Genomic DNA, 21219 nt, shown 5'->3' on the forward strand with positions numbered 1-21219 from the left:
ACAACAATTATATCTCTGCAGAAGAATTTGAAGTTAGATATGTGTAACGTACAACTGGAAATATGAAGGTCCTCATAATTTTATTATAAGTGTTGTGGCGATTGTAATGCAAAACGCAAGTCATGTACTTGTAATGCTCTGATTTATGTTTTGGTATTCCTCTGGATTTATTCAAGTCTGTCTAGAATTTGTAGATTTAAAACAATATTAAGTTTCAAGACCACCCAAAAGCAATCAGAAGCCTCTGACATGTGACATATACATTTTACCAGAAGGTAAGTTTGTATCATACACGTGCATACAATTTTATCAGGGTTTCCATAATGCTCACAAATTCATCCTGCTGACAGAAACCAGCCAAAGCCTAAACAGTCCTGTAATCAAGGACTCCAGGGGCTATAATATAACCAACAAAACAACACATCCAGATTCTACAGTAAATCACGCTGTCTGTAATAATTCTACAGTAACTTACGCTGTCTGTAATAATTCTACAGTAACTTACGCTGTCTGTAATGCTTGATGATGAAGGTCCTTGATTTCACTGATTCTTTTACTCAGGTGCTGACTGGAATGTACAAAATAGTATTCACCAACTATATGGAAATTTACCAATATCATAACGTTACATTTGTGAACAGGGGGCTTGCTCGCCAATAAGCCCCCTCCCAACTTTTGGCCCATCTTTTCTCTCAGGAGGGGGGGGGGGGGGCTTATTGGCGGTAAAATACAGTAAAACAAGAAGAACAAGTGTATTGAATAGCTCACCTAGCTATTTTGGAAATGAGGAATGATGTTGAAATCTGCCCAGTGGTTGGGAGGAAATTATCCGGTAATGTTAGCTACTTTATCGGTGTATGCTATCATTGGAATTTGGGTTAAAACTTGCTCAGAACTTTGGAAGTTTGTCATTTAATGCAAAAATTGGTGAAGGACAGACAATGAACCAAGCACCACAACATAACATAAGGTCACTCTGCTAGTTTGTACCAGATGAGCTAAAATGTTTTTTTTAAATAAGAAGAATTATCAATCAAATCACTATTACCCTTTCAGACTCTCAAAGAATGAGATGATGTAGCTATGTATGTGAAGGACCTCGTCCCGAACCAGCTGGACGATGTAGCCCGATTGGAGAGCGGTCTTCCACAGGTCCCAGGCCTGTGGCTCCTGGAGGAACGGGTGGCAGATCATCAGGCAGACTGGTAATACAACACCATGTAAGTTATAAATACATCTGTACAACATATGACAAAAATATGTTCAAACATTTTTATAATCAAATTATGTTTTGTCTAAAAGATTCAAGGAAATCATTTTAACAAATCAGTTTACAGCTGGTGTTATTGTTTGAGTAATGAATGGACTGTAGCAAATGCTATTTTATGTACATTTGCAGTATATGAGGAAGTTATTTATTATTTAAAAACCATCAGTATTATTATTATACAAACTCTACATTCACAGGAAATCCTGGATTTGAGGTACGGGTTTTACTAATTTTGGTGAAAACCGAGGTGACAAAATGTCTGATGTGTATTTTAACAAAGAAACCATGTGGGATTTAGTAACTTACAGATAATCCATTTCTCCATGGAGTCTTGTGACAAGTATTCACATTGTATCTACAACAACAAACACACATTATAACAAGATTAAATACAAACATTTAGTGTCTTATCCTCAATTAATCATACATTACATTGATAATAAACCCTAAATAATCTTACATTAACAGGATACAAGGGAGATAAATGTGTAAACAAGCACTATATATCTGGACACCTGGGCCGTTTTCTTTTAAATGGTCAAACCGGTCGAACCACAGTTGTTCGTTTATTAAACAAGGTTGGACCTAGTAATCTGATGCTGCTTTCAGGCGAGCCTTGACAAAGCCTCGCAAGGCCTGCATAAACATTTGCAGGTCCTCAAGGATTTATACCCGAAAATGTTTCATTTAAAGGCGAACACACCGGTTGTTCCGCATAAACGAACAGGCCCCTGTATTCTACTGCTACTTCTGTACATATTTGCTTGGTAATTCTAATTAAATTTTATTACATCAATATTATTAGCTTTTACCTACAACTATGTAATAGGTGTAACACTATCTTACCATGTCCGTGTTAGGGACGTTCATGATCTTAGCTGGCTCGCCAAGGAGTGTGAGGAGCTGGGTGGCCCGCATCTGATCAGCAGGGATGTTACGCTTTGGGTAGATCTTCTGCAGGGACAGGATTGCGTGTCGCACCACCTACAAGTCAAGGTCATTCAATGATAATCTGTCATCATAAAAACTACTTTGTGTCTCACAAAAACAGTGACTAAGTATGGCCGGTGTTTGACCAGTATAAAGAAATGTGAGGAACCTTTCTCGACAGGTGAGGAACCTTTCTCGACAGGTGAGGAACCTTTCTCGACAGGTGAGGAACCTTTTTCCACAGGTGAGGAACCTGTGAGTAACCTTTCTCATCAGGACCTATTAATTATCAAACAAGAAACCAGGCCATGACACATAATGTGTATTAAACTTTCACACTATTGTAACTATTTAATTAATTTTGCCAAGTCCACAAATTTAAATAATCATTCCTACATATTTTTAATGAACAGAGTACAGGGTATGTATTATATTGACTCTTACCGACAACCTAATCAGAAGTCATGAAAACTTAATTATGGAGACAGGAAATAAGTTTTGTATATTCCCTCTGGTATAGACCACCCGATCATAAGTCATGATCATTTAATTTGGAGACAGGAAATAAGTTTTGTATATTCCCTCTGGTATAGATCACTCGATCATAAGTCATGATCATTTAATTATGGAGACAGGAAATAAGTTCCCTCTGGTATAGATCACTCGATCAGAAGTCATGATCATTTAATTTGGAGACAGGAAATAAGTTTTGTATATTCCCTCTGGTATAGATCACTCGATCAGAAGTCATGATCATTTAATTATGGAGACAGGAAATAAGTTCCCTCTGGTATAGATCACTCAATCAGAAGTCATGATCATTTAATTATCGGGTATGAAGACATTGAACAAGTGTGTTTACTCCCTCTGGTATTGGCAACCTGATCAGAAGTCATGATAGATAAACTCTGACCTGAAATGGTTGTATCTGTACTCACCCTGTGACAGAAAAGTTATAGACATAATACAAGAAATGGAACGGATGAGCCAACTCACCCTTGTGTGAGGCACAAAGTCCTCTGCCAGCTTCTTCATTGGGTAGTCATACTCCAGTATCATCTGACCGAGTCGTGGGAACCAGGGGTCCCTGAAACATCGGTAACACGAGAAATTAAAACCACTGTCATATGTATAAAATCGTAAGTGTGTATAACATCAGTTATTTCAAAATTAAACAAATAACCTTAAATGGAAACCGATTCAAGTGTTTTCATTATACAAAAGGAAGTGTATTCATTTTAACTAATAATCTTCAGAAATGCTATCATGCATACATAGAAATGCATTCATTGAAACTTTTGATTGATTTCAGAAAATAAAGGACACTTGTTTACATATTCCTGTTAATACCGGTAAGACCAATTGCTTTGCTTATATAAGCAATATATATGTCTGAACAATTCAAATATTCATCTTTTTTTATGGTTATGAAAAATGTCATTCATGGCTAAATTTGTAGCACATGTGTTTGTAAATATTAACGTATGAATAACCTACCCTGTGGCGTGTAAATACTCATGTGCGATGTTGTACAGAGACAGAACTACACGACGATCTTCCACCTTCGATACCAGGATCATAATGGATACATACGTCACAATCAAGTCAAGGTACATCTTGGTCAGGTCATAGTTCAAGGTCTGAAATTGGACAGAAATTCCCAATTGAATGGTTAGGTATGGAACAATAAGTCAACAGGTGTATGTTGCTTAATGGCAATCACTATTGTGTTTATACCTGTAAAATAAAACTTCTAAAATAACAAAATCATCTTCCAGTTGAAATTACAGATTTTCTTATTTCTTCATATTTTTTTGTCCATCGTACCAGTACCTGGGTGCCTACAATGCGTACATACAGTGTTAATATTAGATTGTAGCATTAAACTTACAATATCCAGGTAAACCTGGCAGGCATCCATGGTGGTCAGCAAGTCAACAACATGGTCCTGGAAAATACAAGTTATTTTGCATCTTTAGACACATACAATATATCCCCCTTTTTTCTAATTTCAGAAGTAAAATTTGAACATTTCTTGACATCAAAATGTTGATTCTTTTTTGAGAATATAAAGACAAAAAAGCATGTATTGTGACATTTAAACAAATAACAAATCTACATTACCTTGTAGATAAATGTAATACAGACAAAATCCGAAATATGTATTTTTCATATTTAAAACATTTTTTTTAATTTTTGATTTTTCCGTAATGAAACACTGTATTGAATGTTGCATTCAATAGGAGATGGTTTTTAAAGTAACAAAAGCTTATTGTAATGTGAACAAGACTCATTTATGAATATATCAAATTTTCAAAAGGGCATGTATTTCAAATCATCTTAGAATTTGCAACATATTTCCCTAAATAATGCAATTTCAATAGTTTCAATGCATTCCAGAAAATGAATATAGAAATCACTACGGTAGTAACATATCCTACTTCCGTTAGTGTAACTCACCTTGAAGTCCATGATGTCGACGAAGGTGAAGTAGTACAGATGGAGAGACTTACACACGTCATTCTTGATGCTGTTAATAGGCAGCAACTACAACACACCAGACAGGTCAAAAGGTCACGAATGTGGTACACCTTATAGTACTTATATAAATATCTACACAGTTTAATCACATCATTTGTTGCTAATTGGATCACCATATTTTACCTTTGGCCCCTTACTAGGATATAGAACTTGGTGGTACAAACCTAAAAGTGGTATGGAAAACACTGTTCAAAAAATGAAATATAGTGACATAATTTACTTTCATGAAATAACATTCATATGTTCAGACTTTAAAGTTCAAACAAATTGGATTTTATAATAAATGTAATAGAATTTTGATCTCTTGGTATGACCTCCACTTTGATGGTATGAAAATGAAAGTTGTTTGTTACACGAAGGGAAAAAATAACATTTGGGAAATGTGAAGTAATAGTATTTAAAGAATAGGGACACTGAAGAGAGCTAAATCCCCCCCAACTTCTCCATTTTAAGAGATAAGGTCCAGCTATAAACAGTTGTTCTTTGGAAATTTTTTCTCCAAAATATTTCAACTTTACCGCATTAGCTTTGGCGTCAGGATTGGGGAACCTCCTTAGTAAGTGTTTAAACGCAGCTTCCAGGTTTTTGTCTGACAGGAATGCTGGCTTGTTTTCTGCACTGCCCAACATCTATACACAGAAAAATAAAAATAACATGATTGTTAAAAGATACATATAACTTAGTACAAAAATATATACACTAACTTTTCATTAACAGAGAAGCCTTGATTTAAACCAAACTCACTTATTCATACAAAAGATATAAATATTTTATGTCTTGTAGTATCATTACCAGGATTGCAAAGTGTAAGAATACCTGTATTTCAAATCGAAATATAAAGAAGGCTGTTACTCCTCATATCATTTCATTCACTGACCATGTTACAAATATCATAACTTCATATATATATTTCTGTGATGTTTCCATTTTCCATAAAGTTGTTTCAGAACCCATAGTTTCCTGAAATGTATTTATCTTAATTGTTATTTTCAATTTTAATGTTTTAAAGTTTATATCTAAACGCTTTACATTGAAACCTATATGTTTACCAGCCAAACAATTCAACCCTATACCTTATACTGTAAATGGTATCTTTATCTGCAGAAACATGTAATAGTGGGTCACGACAAAGGAAAAGTGAAATCATTCTAGTGAAAAAACAGCACCAGTGAGAATCCCATTGACGCAGGTGAATCAATATTTAGAATAGGGTTGTGTCCACTGATTTCAGTGATTTGGCTGATAAACACAAAAAAGAACCCTGTAACCATGCAACACACAACACTTAATACAATTAACAACAACCTATTATATTTATCATTACCTCACATTATTCTTTACAAAACCACTTCATCACTTACTCAGAATGTCCTTATGAAACCTTTTGATTATAACCTCAAAAAAGCTTTACAAAACTGTTCATTATTACCTCAGAATGTCCTTTACTAAACCATTTCATCATTACCTGATCAGAATGTCCTTTACTAAACCATTTTATCATTACCTCAGAATGTCCTTTACTAAACCATTTTATCATTACCTCAGAATGTGGTTTACAGAACATTGATACCTATGGCGACTGTATGTATATAATATATTATGTATTATTATCATAACGGCATTCAGAAATATAGAACTCATTAAATTCCAATTGCAAAACATTAAAACTGTTAGGTAATTAAGAAGTAAATGAGTAACACATGACAATGAAAAATGATCAGTGATATAGGTCTACTGTAATAAATGTTCTCGGCAGAAACATGCTAACATCAATGGTTCATGTTATAAATGTGGCAATCTGGTTATCTCCCTTATGATTATAGGTCGGTTGGAGAAAGTGAAAGGAATTTAATTCAGATATTCCGTCTTTGCGTATTGCAGAGTTATCTTCTCTTGGGAGCAGGTATTGATTGTTACGTCACTTGTTTGTGAGAATAACGTCATCAATTTTTGAGAAAACGACGTAATTTTCTCGCACAAACCAATGACGTAACAATCAATACCTGCTCCCAAGAGAAGATAACTCTGCAATACGCAAAGACAGAAAACTGTATATATATGAAATACATGTGTTTGAAGGGAAAGACAAATTCATTCACAAATATCTGAAGTGTTTACATGATATTTCATTTACCTTTACCTTTACTTGAATCGTATCTGAAATTTTTTTTTGTCATTTTCTTTTCAACCTTATTATGAAACATTGTTTAACTCTATAGCTAGGGAAATCCATTCAATTATTTTAGTTAGCATAATAAACTTGTGAAATGAAGTAGATTTTAAAATGACAGTCATCATCCACTGAACTTTGAACCTTCAGATTTACTGCTTATATTTTATATAAATATAACATGATCTGAAGTCGATTTTCATACCACACACTTCATGATTACCCTACAATACGATTTAATGTGATGATGCTGCTGGTCTTTAATGCAGGAACATTCAATGGCATTCAAAACTGGGGGGTTTTGGTCAATCAAAACTGCCATCACCGATACAGGTGTGTTTGAAAGGCACAGCATAAGTCATGATCAGCACATTCACGATCTGATGGTGTCATCAAATCACAATGAGTCAACACGTAATATTAAAACCTTACAAATGTAATTTAGGTTTAACCATATAGTGTAGTAAGTAGCACTGTAATACTAGACCTGACAACTGTAAAAAACATGTTAAACTTTATTGATTTGACTGCATAATAATCAAAAAGAGAACATCATCATGTATTCTTTAACTAAGCTGAGGATATAACAAATAACATAACAAATTGGCTAAATAACTTAAATAAAAGTTTATCTTGTGACAAAGAAACTATTTAACATTTAACCTGACAAAGCTTTGCATTTATATTAAATCTGAATGAGTGATACTTAATACCTTACCTGACAAAATGACTATTTATTATTAAACCTGACAAATTCAGTGTGGAAGCCACAAGATATTAAAGTGAATAAAAATATTTATAATAAGTGTACTGTGCCTTAAAGAAATTGAGCAAAATTGAAATAAAATACATACAATTTCACTTGATTTTGAAGGAATAATTAATTAAATATACAGTTCTTAACAAAATTGTAAGCATGCGTACAACATTTCTATATTTTGTACATACAAAATGAAAGTAAGGTTATCATGTAATGAACGTGACAACAAACAGGTTCACTATAACAAGGGGGTGTGGTTGGAGGGCATGCATTCCACTACACACGCCTTCTATACTTACAGACATCTGGATGCCATGGTAAAATACATGTAATAACAGTCAGTTTTAAAACAGCAACAGGGGACAGAAAATGTATATGCACAGAAAATCAATCAATGTCACTGAATCTCTATAAACAAGCGGACAGAAGAGATTGATACAGATGAGCACCAACAGAAACAAATAACGATGTCTTGATGTTTTTACAATTTGTGTCAACTAAATCTATGTTTTTCTGAAATTTGTATTAATTTAGAGTTAAGAATGATATAAAAACCAGTATAAAGTGATTGAAGATGTTCCAAAACAAGATTATATCCACCAATTCACTTGGGACATACAACTCACTAAAACACTGTGATGCATACTCCAGGTATACAGATACCCGTACTGGCTAACATGTACATATGTGTGAACGCGTCTAATGAAGTCCCGTAGTTACACCCTAGTAGTCTCATGTCTATATTTAACAAGGAAGTGTAACCTAATGCCAGGGAATTAAACAGGCAACTTACATTACCGTACGACTCACAGACACATGTAATGTGTACATCACACATTCACAGAACGTTCAGTATTACATGTACAACTGGGTTTATTTTTTTATATTGAAAGCAAATATACATGCTATTTAATGCTAATCTAAATCTAAATATCATTAATTAAAACTGTATCAGGCAAAGCCACATGTAAATATGTCATAAATATATACAAATTGACACTCACAGTGTCTCTGTAATACATAAACGCAGTCATTTATATATTGTTTGGCCATATACTTCAATATTCATACATAATTATTTTCACAGTGTCAGATATGTCACATACAATGAGCAACCTTGGACACAAGTTTTGAGAGTACTATAATGTAATGTCCTGTGAAAAGTGACAAATGGTGTTCTTGCATTGACACGTCTTCACTGAAATTATAGTTACTCTCAAAACTCAGATCTAAAGATGCCCAAATAGTACATATATACACATGTGTTGGCCATATTTTGTGTACACCAAGTCAATTGCCGTACACATTTACATACAGTGTCATACATACTGCATCAAACACACATCACATACATGTATGTGTCATACTACACAAATGTGTATGCATCAATGTATCTAGCTATACGGAAAAATATCATGCTCTAAAAACTATGCAAATTTTAAAATATCAAAGCCCTGGCCTGTGATATCATTTTCAAGTGCTTATTTATTGTCATTACCTGTTCTTTGTTAAGGCCTGCAATTGCCCCTAAATTGGGTTTAATCCTCTGTATTCTCTTTCACGCAAAAGCTATGTACTTCTTTATCATATGGTTGTTTGTCAAACAACACTTACACTATTGAAATTAGATCAAATTACCGGTTTCAAGTATTACGGAAATGTAATGCTTTTACTGGCGATGTTATCTTTTGTCTGTAGCTATTAATTACAATTTTAAGCAAGAAAACAACTTGGTTGTTACTGCAGTTGGATGGCCATGTTCCTATAACATAAGAGGCCGCTGGTTGGCATTTTTTTTATCAGATATTGACAGGTCCAGTACACTCTGCCGATTGAGCTATATAGCTATAAAGACCTATATAGCTATATCCACCTATAAATTTTAGCTGTATTGAGCTATATATTCTCGGATTTCAACTTTCATTAAATTAAAGCAAAGTCGCATAAAACAATAAGGTTTATGGTAATGTTGATTACAAAAAGCATACAGTTACATGTTTATTTTCATAAAAGCAACTTTGTTTTGTTTTCCTTAAAAAGAGAAAATCACTTGAAAATAGCTCAAAAGACCTATTTCAGATAGGTCTTTCGAGCTATTATTGGTCTTTACAGCTATATAGCTCAATCGACAGAGTGTACTGGACCTGATTGATATGATAATGCCGACTGCTACGCCCGTCAGGAAATTTCCTGCAGAGTAAACCTCTAACATGGTTGGAGCACAGGGGCACGGTTCAATTCATAAATCTATATCTGAGGTCTCCTTGTTTACTATATGTATGGTAAACAAGGAGACCTCAGATATTAATTGATGAATTGAACCGTGCCCCTGTGGCTGTGGTTGGAGTAGGGTTTGTGCTCGACAAATGTGCATTAGTTCAACATATCCACTTCATTAAACTAAAAAACAAATTATATTTACAGGTGGACGAACAGTTAAACCAATGCAAACACTCACGCAAAAGAGGATGTGAGTTTGAGAGGCTCGATGTTTTTTTTATCAATATAACGTTAATGACATTTTATCACATCAACAATCAAAACAATGCCACACCTTCTTTATGTTGTAAATTCGTGTCAGCATCCCCCGACCCCTGTCAGTCAGGACCGTCAGCTTCTCAGCAAGCTTCTGTTGACTGGGTATCAATGCTCTCGACATGATGAAGCAGTGAGTCGACAAGAACACGAAATGTTAGAAGTAGGATGTCAATAATAATATCAATCGGCCTCCATCTTTACTTTCCACTTCCTCACTCAGAACGAGACATGTTCCGACTTCCGGTTTACTTTCAGCATAGTCCATTTCAATTTTTGTACAAAGAAGGCCACCTCAGAGACTATGGTGCGTTTCAAAATTGTCTAGATACTTCATCATCAGTTAAAAAAATAGTAATAAATCCTATATAATATTATTACCGATTACTAAATTGATAATAATTAACTCAACAAAATAAAAATGGTAAATTAATAATTTGGTACATTTATTAACAATTATACCAATATACACAGCCGAATTATACTTATGTACAAATAGGTGCCAACCTCGCGGTTGTTTTATGAAAAGCAATATCTTTATTTAAGTTAATGTAATGCTCTGTATATGTGCCTTTCACCTGAATAAGACAAAGTATTTAGCAATTCAAGTGTGGTAAGCGTACAGTGTAGGTGAGGGAATATAACTTTGTAATACCAGTGGGAATTACCAATGTACCAATAGGTTGTTTTATGAAAAGTAATATCTTAAGTAAAGATCTGTATATGTTCCTTACTGAATAAACATTATTATTAAGACACAGTATTTAGAAATTCAAGTGTAGTAAACGTAGGCACGGAACTAGATCTAAGTCCGTGACGTATGTAAGGGGATACGACACCGGGCCGATATGTCAGTAAGTACAGCGCCGCATCTCCAAAATAATTTTGATGGCCTCAGAAGAAATAAGGAAGTGAAAAGTAATTCGTGGAATGTGTACCCCCTGCTTTTTCAAGACATGTCATCAAAGTTCATTATTGTCGGTTATTGTATTGTAATGTTGTCAATAGGATATAGAATCTTTAGTAGACATACCGAGAAACTCCTCAGTTTCTGCTGAAATTAAGTATATATAATAAAGATATAAGCATGCACGTGCACATCAGGAGGAGGGAGGGGGGGGGGGGGGGGGGGGGTGTAGTCATTAACTCCACATATACGACTCATTGACTCCATATATGTATAGTCTAACAAGTGTCGGAAAAGCAAAATCTTCGTCCCTGATTGTACATATAACATGGTTACGTAACTCTTCAGTCTTTGACTCATTCTGCGATAAGTATAGAATAAAGAAACGTTTCGACATTGACACTAAATATAGCACGTGCAAGGCAAATATATTCTTCACTGTCTCCACATATGACACGTGTAGGAAAAAGAAACGACACGTCGGGGAGTTAGAAACCACACTGGTTGTGTTATATGAACCCTATATAAAAAATAAATAAAGAATACATCTGCTGTTTGCTCTTCCTTCTGACTACTTTTTCGTTTTTAACGCCTCATTTGTCAATACCTCGCTTTTGGCATTGGAGTTGAGTGTTTGCCCAAGCGAGAACAATTATGTGTTCTGTCTCTTGACCGAGACAAACCAATGTCCTTAAAACTTGCTGCTCTCTACATGACGAGTGGCTGTAAATGGGTAGAAATGGTGTCAACACAATGTGGCCGGATGGAATACTGTGCTATGTGCCTTCGTCATGGTATTTCAGTAAGGTAGCACTCTAAAGTCGGCATCAGACCCGCGCTATCGCAGATTGCCTTGCTCATGCGCATATATTACACACACGGAGTCACGTCCTTAAATGGTATTAGCTTTTAATATGACGCTAAACACAATAAGATAAGAAAGAAAGAAACACTTTCGTCATTGACTATACAATAACATTGTGTAGGACAAAAAACATAAAATCTCAGTCGTAACTAACTCCAAATATGAATAGTGTATTTCAATACAGCGACTGAGATGCTGGTCTTTTTCGTTTATCAAGTTCCAAATGAATGACAGGTTGGACCAGAGTTGTTCGTTTACGAAATAAGGATTCACGAATCTAGTAATTCAAGTTGTTTTATGGCGAGCCTTGGCAAAGACTTGCAATGTTTACATCGATATTTTCAGGTCCATCATATTTAAATAAATAAATAAAAACTGTTGGTCCGCCTAAACGAACAGAGCCACTTTGTTACTGCCTCCACATAACATTTACAAGACGAAGAAACACTTTTGGCACTGGCTCCACATTACGTACATATGTATGGGGTACCATATTACTTTTTTTAACCAATCTTGTGATATCCTAATTTGACTGACAGATGATACGACTGATCCAAAGAGTGATATTACATGTACTAATTTGAATTAGTCAAAACATCAAATGGAATTAAAAAAATTAAAACGGCACATGATCCATGTGTAAAGTAACTTTTCGGTCTTAAACCACACTATACAGTCACGCGTGTGTCTTATTAGGACAAGTTAATCGTGTCCTAGATTGAACTATTTGGTAATATACAATAAGTATAAACAAATATCAAATTACATGGTTACATTCTATAAATATACACCAGACAAAGAAAGTACTTCAAGTTCCGTGTCTCGCGAGGTAAGCGCAAATAGACTCTATGTAAACATTTCTAAAATTAAGATTCCCGTCACACCTGAGCTTTTGGATCCTTGGATAGACATTAGATTATAATCGAGCAAGTTTGATTGTCTTACGAGTACTGTTTTTTTCTATCCAATAGTTGGTTTAATTTCCGCATACGGAGGTCTTGAGGAAAGGGATATATTTATCATAAAAAAATCGGATATTAAGGAGATAAAATACAGGAGTTTATATCGCTGGGATATTGTGAAGTATCTAAGAGAGAAGATGCCCGTTGTAACGTGTTGTGTGAACTTCTGTGCGGTGGGCATACCTCTGATTGTCAGTTCGTTTGTCATGGTGTTTGCCTTCGTGCTACACTTGTGTGGAGCTGTATCCCCCGCCTGGTTCGACTTCACGTACACCGGCACCTCGGCAGGGACTAGCGGATACCAGGGACTCTGGGGCCATTGTACCATCGCCAATGACAATGTGTGTTGTGGAACGGTCAGCAACTACTACAGCACCAACGGAGGAGTCCCAGGTAATAAATAATAAATCTGTTTAGGTTTTTCACGAACACCTCCGTCTAGGCATCCTCGATACTCCAGGAAGGGGTTATGCTTACCTACGCTCTCTACAACCCTGGAATATGTCATAGCAAAATTGAAGGCTAAGTGTGCGCCACCTTGTTGATGAGACTAGCAGACTAGTTCGATCCTTTGATATACATCAAAAGAATCTCGCGGTCACGTAACGGTAAAAAAAATTGAAGTCGGGCGTCTTTCCTTTGTAATCTTCAAAGGACAGGTATCAGCCTAGCGATTGGTCAGTATTTTTTCCTGAGACCAATCAAACAGCTATGTTCGTGCCTTCAATTTTTGTCATGACAGGAGATTTCCAGGGGTGCAGAGAGCGAAAGTGAGCGTACCCCTGGATATCGAGGATGGGTCTCGGTTATAACTAGGGGTTCAAAGTTATAACGAATACGCACGTCATGACCAGATGTGGTTGGCGGTTCGGCGTTAAAAAGGTACGTGTAAGAAGTGACTTTTAACGCGTTAGAATTGCCTTTTATCGCGTTAGAACTTACTTTTAACGCGTTAGAAGTGCATTTAATGCGTCAAAAGTCACTTTGAACGCGTTACTTTTTCAAATGTAACAGTTACACGTTATAATATTTTTAACGCGTTAAAATTCCCTGAAAATCTATTATTAAAATTCTAAATTGCGTTCCGACACCACTTTTAAGGCTCTGAAATTTTTATTTATATATCAAAAACTGCCATATTTCATTACGATTAAATGAAGATTTGTTTATTCATATTGAAAAACCCCCAGACAATAACCCATTTCCACATTACTTAGAAGAAACATATGATGTGGAAATGGGTAAGTGTCTGTTTTTTAAAATATAATTAGTCATAACATTTTTATTTATTTTAAATATCAAAAGCATCAACTATGAAACTATTACTCTGATTGGCCAGTGCATTTACCATTTTAACGCGTTAGATGTGAATTTTAACGCGTTACTTATACATTTGTAAAAGTAACGCGTTAGAAGTGACTTTTAACGCGTTAAATGCACTTCAAACGCGTTAAAAGTAAGTTCTAACGTGTTAAAAGGCAGTTCTAACGCGTTACTTTTTAAACGCGTTACTGTATATCGTTTTTGGCCCGAACCGCCACCCATAACTAGAGTCCCATATAGTTACGAAGCTTCATAGGTTAAATAGGAGTCCCAGGTAATAACGACGATTCATGGGTTATAACTAGTTGTCCGAGGTAATTACGACGCCCCATGTATAGGTTACACCTAGTAGTCCCTGGTATTTACGACGCCCCATATATAGGTTATAACTAGTAGTCCCTGGTAATTACGACGCCCCATGTATAGTTTATAACTAGTAGTCCCTGGTAATTACGACGCCCCATGTATAGGTTACACCTAGTAGTCCCTGGTATTTACGACGCCCCATGTATAGGTTATAACTAGTAGTCCCAGGTAATTACGCCGCCCCATATATAGGTTAAAACTAGTAGTCCCAGCTAATTACGACGCCCCATATACAGGTTATAACTAGTAGTACAAGGTAATTACGACGCCCCATATACAGGTTATAACTAGTACTCCCAGGTAATTACGACGGCCCATATATAGGTTAACTACTACAGCACCAACGGAGGAGTCCCAGGTAATAACGGCGTCCCATGTATAGGTTACCCCTAGTAGTCCCTGGTGTTTACGACGCCCCATGTATAGGTTATAACTAGTAGTCCCAGGTAATAACGACGTCCCATGTATAGGTTACACCTAGTAGTCCCAGGTAGTTACGACGCCCCATGCATAGGTTATAACTAGTAGTCCCATGTAATTACTACGCCCCATATATAGGTTATAACTAGTAGTCCCAGGTAATTACGACACTTCATATGTTATAAGGAATGTGTCCCCAATTCACCGACTCATAAGCTATAACGAATTGTCTCAAGTAAGCACCTCATCTCATAAGTTACTGAACGGAGGGGTACCCGGTATACATCTAGGGTACAAGGACGAGGGTGGGGGAGGACGGACCTTGGTACAACAGAGTGGCCCCCATAACGCTGGAGCAGTTGAGATAAACATATGCTGTAGGGTACGATATACATGTAGGTTAAACATGTATATCAACATGCTCGATTGATGTCTTCCAGAAAATAATATCCCCTTCTAGGAACCAGTCGAAGGGTTAAAATCGGTTTAAATTTAAACTTTATTCATTTTACAACAATTACGAAACAAGTTATATAACTTGTATTAATCTTGTTGGACCGGATGTTAGGTTGCAGGGTGTCTTATTGTAGGAGGCAATCTGAGTACCCGGAGAAAACCCACGTGGTCGGGCAGGTGACCTCATACCTATTCACGTCCGATCGGGGAATCGAACCCCGACCGCCTTGGTGAAAGGCGAGTGCGTTATCCATTGCGCCACCTGACCAACCAAACATAAAATCGGTTAACTGTTACACCTATTACAACTGAAAAGGACACTTGCTATAACTATATAACGTTGCCACTTTCTTGGCATTTGACTGGCTGTATATTGTAATGTTACACCTGCTAATTAGTGTGTTTTGAGAGTCGCCACGAGATAAGTTGAACACTGACGGAGAGCGTGTTGTGAATTAATACAATTAAAATACGTCATTGACATAAATATTATAATGGGTGATATTTAAGGACATACAATCAAATTAGTTATGATACTTACACAACACAATTATGTCCATGTATATATTTACGTATCGGGGATCAAGTATACGCATGGAGGACCTCTGATACGTATCGGGGGCCAGGAACGTATCGGGGACATGGCACGTATCGTACTTACATGTCATATCAAAGAAAGAGCATGTGCGAGAATGGAGAATGGGTGATTGATATGTAGTGAAATATGTGTAATGTATTGTTAAGAAACTTCAAAAATAAAAATATATAAAAAAATATTCCCATGGATTCTGATACGTATAGGGAAACTAGCACGTATCGCCGACACGGCGTATCGAAAACCTGGCATGTATCGGTAATTCTGGGGCTAATCAAGGACCACTAGCAAAAAAACCCGATAACTTCTGGTGCGTATCGAGGACCTTTGGCACGTATTAGGGACCTGGCACGTATATCGCTATCCTGTGTTGCGTATCAGGAACCTCTGGTACGTATCGGGGACTTGGCTTGTATTGGGGTCTTGCGTGTATCGGTAATTTCTGGAACGCATCGGAGACCAGGCGTATATCGGTAACCTCTGGTACGTATCGGGGACCTGGCGTATATCAAAAACCTCTAATACGTATTGGGGGCCTGACACATATCGGAAATCTCTGGTACGTGTCGGAGACCTGGCGTGTATCGGAAATCTCTGGTACGTATCGGGGACCTGGTGTGTATTGGAAACCTCTAGTACGTCTTTGGGACCTGACACATATCGGCAACCTCTGGATTTAGTACATAACTGATTGAGGCTCTTATGCGTATCGGGGACCTCTCGATTTTATAAGAGGTATGCTGGCTAATGTACATGTTGATAATATGACCCGGTGTTAATTTAAAATATAAATGTCCAATCATACGCAAGTGTTTTATTTGTCTTTAATATATTGCAAAGCAATGTCCAACCTTTATTGGAAAATACAATTATTTTGTCTTGTTTCGTGTCTTGCAACATAATCGCTATATTGTGACTGCTTTCTATTTAAGTGCATGTTATTTATCGTTTCAGAATGGCTGACGGCGTCCCAGTACATGGTCGCTATATCGTTATGTTCGGGTGTTGCCTCAGTAGTCCTCGTCTTTGTTGCGTCATGCTGTGCGTCCAAGACGATCGCCATCCCGGCTGTGGTCTGCTCCATCCTTACAAGTAGGTCTCTGTAGCTGAACATACACTAAGGCGAAGGACGTTGCTCTTCTGTGTAGATAATTCCTCTACGATACACTGCGGTATAGATCGTTTGTCGTTCCTCTACGATACACTGCGGTATAGATAGTTTGTCGTTCCTCTACGATACACTGCAGTATAGATCGTGTGTTGTTCCTCTACGATACACTGCGGTATAGATTGTTTGTCGTTCCTCTACGATACACTGCGGTATAGATCGTGTGTTGTTCCTCTACGATACACTGCGGTGTACATCTAGGATACACTGCAGTATAGATCGTTTGTCTTTCCTCTACGATACACTACAGTATAGATCGTGTGTTGTTCCACTACGATACACTGCGGTATAGATTGATTGTCGTTGCTCTACGATACACTGCGGTGTACATCTAGGATACACTGCAGTATAGATCGTTTGTCGTTCCTCTACGATACACTGTAGTATATATCGTTTGTCGTTCCTCTACGATACACTGCGGTGTACATCTACGATACACTGCAGTATAGAAAGATTGTCGTTCCTCTACGATACACTGCGGTATAGATATAGATAGGTTGTCGTTCCTCTACGATACACTGCAGTATAGATCGTGTGTCGTTCCTCTACGATACACTGCGGTATAGATATAGATAGGTTGTCGTTCCTCTCCGATACACTGCAGTATAGATCGTTTGTCGTTCCTCTACGATACACTGCGGTGTACATCTACGATACACTGCAGTATAGATCGTTTGTCGTTCCTCTACGATACACTGCGGTGTAGATCGTATCTATTGTGAAGGCCGTTCCTCTACGATACACTGCGGTGTAGATCGTATCTCTTGCGAAGGTCGTTTCTTTATGATACTATGTGGAGCAGTTCGTTTCTACTGTACAATATCAGTGAATGCCGTCCATCTACTATGCTTACAGCGAAGTGTATCATACACAAAATTTAGGTTTGATTTGAATAAGTATGATATAAAGGCATCACAGAGACCTCGCTTTACAATCTTTTCATATTTCATTGGTAAATATTTAACCATGGTTAGCTCAAATATTGGACATGATCACTTCTGGCTAACAAAAACGGTCCAATATGTCACCGATCATTCTTTACCTCCGTTAGTATATAAAACAGGTAACATAATATCTGGTATAATATAATATATATTATAATAAACATAATATGTCTTAATAACACCGAATTTTGTCGAATAATGCACGAAAATGATGAAGATACAAATCAGAATAACGCTTTATATGTTTTGGCATATTGACAAAGTCTCGCTTTCTTCGTAATATGATAAGCGGACAGCTGACTGAATTACACATTACACAATTATGACATGCTTGTATGTCTGAATTATGCCTAAACAATTATGACATGCTTGTATGTCTGAATTACGCCCCATCAATCATGAGATGCTGGTATGTCTGAATTATGCCCAAACAATTATGACATGCTTGTATGTCTGAATTACGTCTAATCAATTATGACATGCTTGTATGTCTGAATTACGCCCCATCTATCATCAGATGCTGGTATATCCGAATTACGCTCGATGAATTAGGTAGCAAGGTTAATGACCTTAATTGATGCGAGGACGTTAAATCTAAAATAAATAAACAAAAGTAATAAACTTAAATGTTTTGACCCGATGGAAATCTTTCTTGCACACGGACCATTTGAATAGTGTATACTTACTGATAGAATGCAATAGGTCTTACTGGTACTTCCCTTGTTTCAGCCCTGTTGTTAGGCGCTGCTGTGATCACGTTCGGGTCGTCTGTGTCGTCGGAGAGCTGGACATCCAGGTCCGACTATAATTTCGCGTTTTTCTTTGTTCTATTCTCCATGATCGGATATACAGGATGTGCCGTTCTCATCATAGTTGGCATTTGTACAGCAACTGCCATCACAGCAGGTAAGTGTATCTCCCCTACCACTCTCAGAGCAGACAGGTGTGTCTACATCTACCACCTCACAACAGATAAGTGTGTCCTCTCCTACCACCCTCACATGTAAGTGTGCCTACACCCCTACCCTCTCTTCAGGTAAGTGGGCCTCCACCTATACCCTCACAGGAGGGAAGTTTTTCTACACATTCAAGCCCTCAGAGCAGGTGTCTACACCTATAGCCCACACAGCAGGTACAAGTGCATCCACCTATCACCTAACATCAGATAAACACCGCCCTAACATCTGGTAGTAAAATATATACCCACACTGCCCTCACAGCTAGTGGGAACATATATGCACACTTTGCCCTCACCGCTAGTGGGAACATGTATATACACACTGCCCTCGAGGCTAGTTGGAACATGTATATACACACTGCCCTCACAGCAAGTCGGAAAATATATACACACATTGCCCACAAATGTACAGCTAGTAGGAATATGTTTATACACACTGCCCTCACAGCTATTGGGAACATGTATAAACACATTGCCCTCATAGCTATTGGGAACACATATAGCTATTGGGAACATGTATAAACACATTGCCCTCTTAGCTAAGTATAAACATGCATCATCCATTGCTTTTTTTTATATACATGCAGGATGTAAGTTCAATGACCACCTTCAATTCAAGTGGTGTTGACATATGTACATTTACAGCATTTTAGAAAAAAGTGCCGTAATTCTGCTGTAGCTGACACATTGCGGTAAAATTCATGCAGAGTTCTTCAAAATCAATAATGGAAATAGTTATATTTTAGCAAAGTTTGATAAAAACAATTCAGAAAACACTGTCATGCAAGCTATTAAATCCTTGGTAACAGGTTCCACCATATTTTTCGTTCTCTTTCCAGTTGTACCAGGACCTTTGTAATACACAGCCCTGCTGACCTCCTAGATCACAGCAAGTCATGCCTATGGCTGACCTGGGATACTCTTCTACTTAAGTAGACCTTTTAAATGACAGACGTTGATCCTGATTCTACATTGTTTACCTGGAAACAACTGCCTATAAAAAGGCTGACATAGGAAACTCTTAGTCTCATTTTATATGTATGATCTGGGAAAGTATCAATAAACTGCCCTAATCTGATAAGTTCATTCCTATATCACAATGCTAACCCTGAGTAATAGACCTCCTCAATGAAGGGTCATCCACATACTGTATAACATGAAAGGTTTGATGTGTATAAACATTCAAGGTTTTCATGGTTGCTGTTGAACCATGAAAATAAATATAACTTATTTGAATGATTGTATGTGTCTACTGTTTGTTAATGTAGGATATCCACGAATGTTTCAACTGTGTACCACCAAACGATCTAAATGGCTTCAAACCACTAAGGAAAGTACCCACAAACATTTCCTGTTGTACAGTACTACTAGCCTCAGTACATATACGACAAAACGGTTCCTTCACGTTTCCAATGTTTGGTTAGGATTTTTTTGTATCATGTTTGTTGGATTTATTTGGCGAATCTTTTTTTTTTTTTTTTATTAATTGCTATTTCAACTAGGAGATATGGAAGAATATTTTCTGGGACAGTACTGGTAATATCCAAAGGCATCGGACAAGAGATCGACTTTGTCTATGATCATTTATGTACTATTTGCTCAATGTCCAGCAAAACATCAATAATAATTAGGTTATTTGAATATATGTTATTGTTTAACTATTTTATATTTATTATCTCAACTAATATTTCGACTGTGTATCATTTACATTGTTTAAGGAGTACCTTATTAATCAGTTGTATGTAAATTCCGTCCCAATATTGTTTGTTTTCTCTTTCACATATCTTGTAATGCAAAAATTAAAATATTGTAATGAAGATGATCTGGTTTGTGCTTTCTCTTAAACCTTCATGTCATGTTATCTTTAGAGGAAAATGGTGAAAACCTTTTTTGTTTCACTGTAAATAGTACAAATGAAATCACACAGCGGCATATGATAATTATAACCACAGAGCTAGTTTAGTGAAGAATTTCTTGTGTAATACAGCCTTTACAAGAGAAGTCCTCAACGTTCCTTTCGAATGACAAGTGATAACTTGGTTTGGTTTG

At 36.8% G+C, this 21219-nt stretch overlaps 2 protein-coding genes across 10 annotated transcripts in view; one reads left to right on the forward strand and one right to left on the reverse strand.

Moving 5' to 3' along the window:
- The window catches only part of LOC110459938 (membrane-associated protein Hem-like), a 47976-nt gene extending 37537 nt beyond the window's left edge, over positions 1–10439 (reverse strand). For 6 of the 9 annotated variants that reach the window (XM_021512463.1, XM_021512461.1, XM_021512459.1 and 3 more), the window contains exons 1-11: positions 10226–10439; positions 7971–7976; positions 5260–5370; positions 4661–4747; positions 4092–4148; positions 3698–3840; positions 3197–3287; positions 2117–2254; positions 1577–1625; positions 1049–1202; positions 506–568 (exon numbers count right to left, since the gene is read on the reverse strand). In XM_021512463.1, coding sequence (XP_021368138.1) covers positions 506–568; positions 1049–1202; positions 1577–1625; positions 2117–2254; positions 3197–3287; positions 3698–3840; positions 4092–4148; positions 4661–4747; positions 5260–5370; positions 7971–7976; positions 10226–10330 — 1004 coding nt within the window. In that variant the 5' untranslated portion in view covers positions 10331–10439. The remainder of the gene's footprint in view (positions 1–505; positions 569–1048; positions 1203–1576; positions 1626–2116; positions 2255–3196; positions 3288–3697; positions 3841–4091; positions 4149–4660; positions 4748–5259; positions 5371–7970; positions 7977–10225) is intronic. The other 3 variants (XM_021512465.1, XM_021512464.1, XM_021512458.1) reach the window with 2 other exon arrangements.
- Positions 10440–12796: 2357 nt separating this feature from the next.
- Positions 12797–21179, forward strand: LOC110459965. Its single transcript, XM_021512541.1, has 4 exons — positions 12797–13333; positions 17055–17192; positions 18942–19118; positions 20010–21179. The coding sequence occupies exons 1-4, from the start codon at positions 13078–13080 to the stop codon at positions 20027–20029; spliced, it is 591 nt and encodes a 196-aa protein (XP_021368216.1). The 5' UTR covers positions 12797–13077; the 3' UTR covers positions 20030–21179.
- Positions 21180–21219: the final 40 nt, after the last annotated feature.

This window comes from Mizuhopecten yessoensis, unplaced genomic scaffold, assembly GCF_002113885.1.
Source record: "Mizuhopecten yessoensis strain PY_sf001 unplaced genomic scaffold, ASM211388v2 scaffold10275, whole genome shotgun sequence".
NCBI classification, from domain to species: domain Eukaryota; kingdom Metazoa; phylum Mollusca; class Bivalvia; order Pectinida; family Pectinidae; genus Mizuhopecten; species Mizuhopecten yessoensis.

What these genes read in the sequence shown, in the direction of transcription:
- LOC110459965 (XM_021512541.1), top strand. Translation starts at nt 13,078, where the DNA reads ATGCCCGTTGTAACGTGTTGTGTGAACTTCTGTGCGGTGGGCATACCT. An exon ending in CACCAACGGAGGAGTCCCAG is followed by an intron (nt 13,334 to 17,054) that starts GTAATAAATAAT and finishes TTATCGTTTCAG; the next exon opens with AATGGCTGACGGCGTCCCAG. An exon ending in AGCAACTGCCATCACAGCAG is followed by an intron (nt 19,119 to 20,009) that starts GTAAGTGTATCT and finishes TTCTCTTTCCAG; the next exon opens with TTGTACCAGGACCTTTGTAA.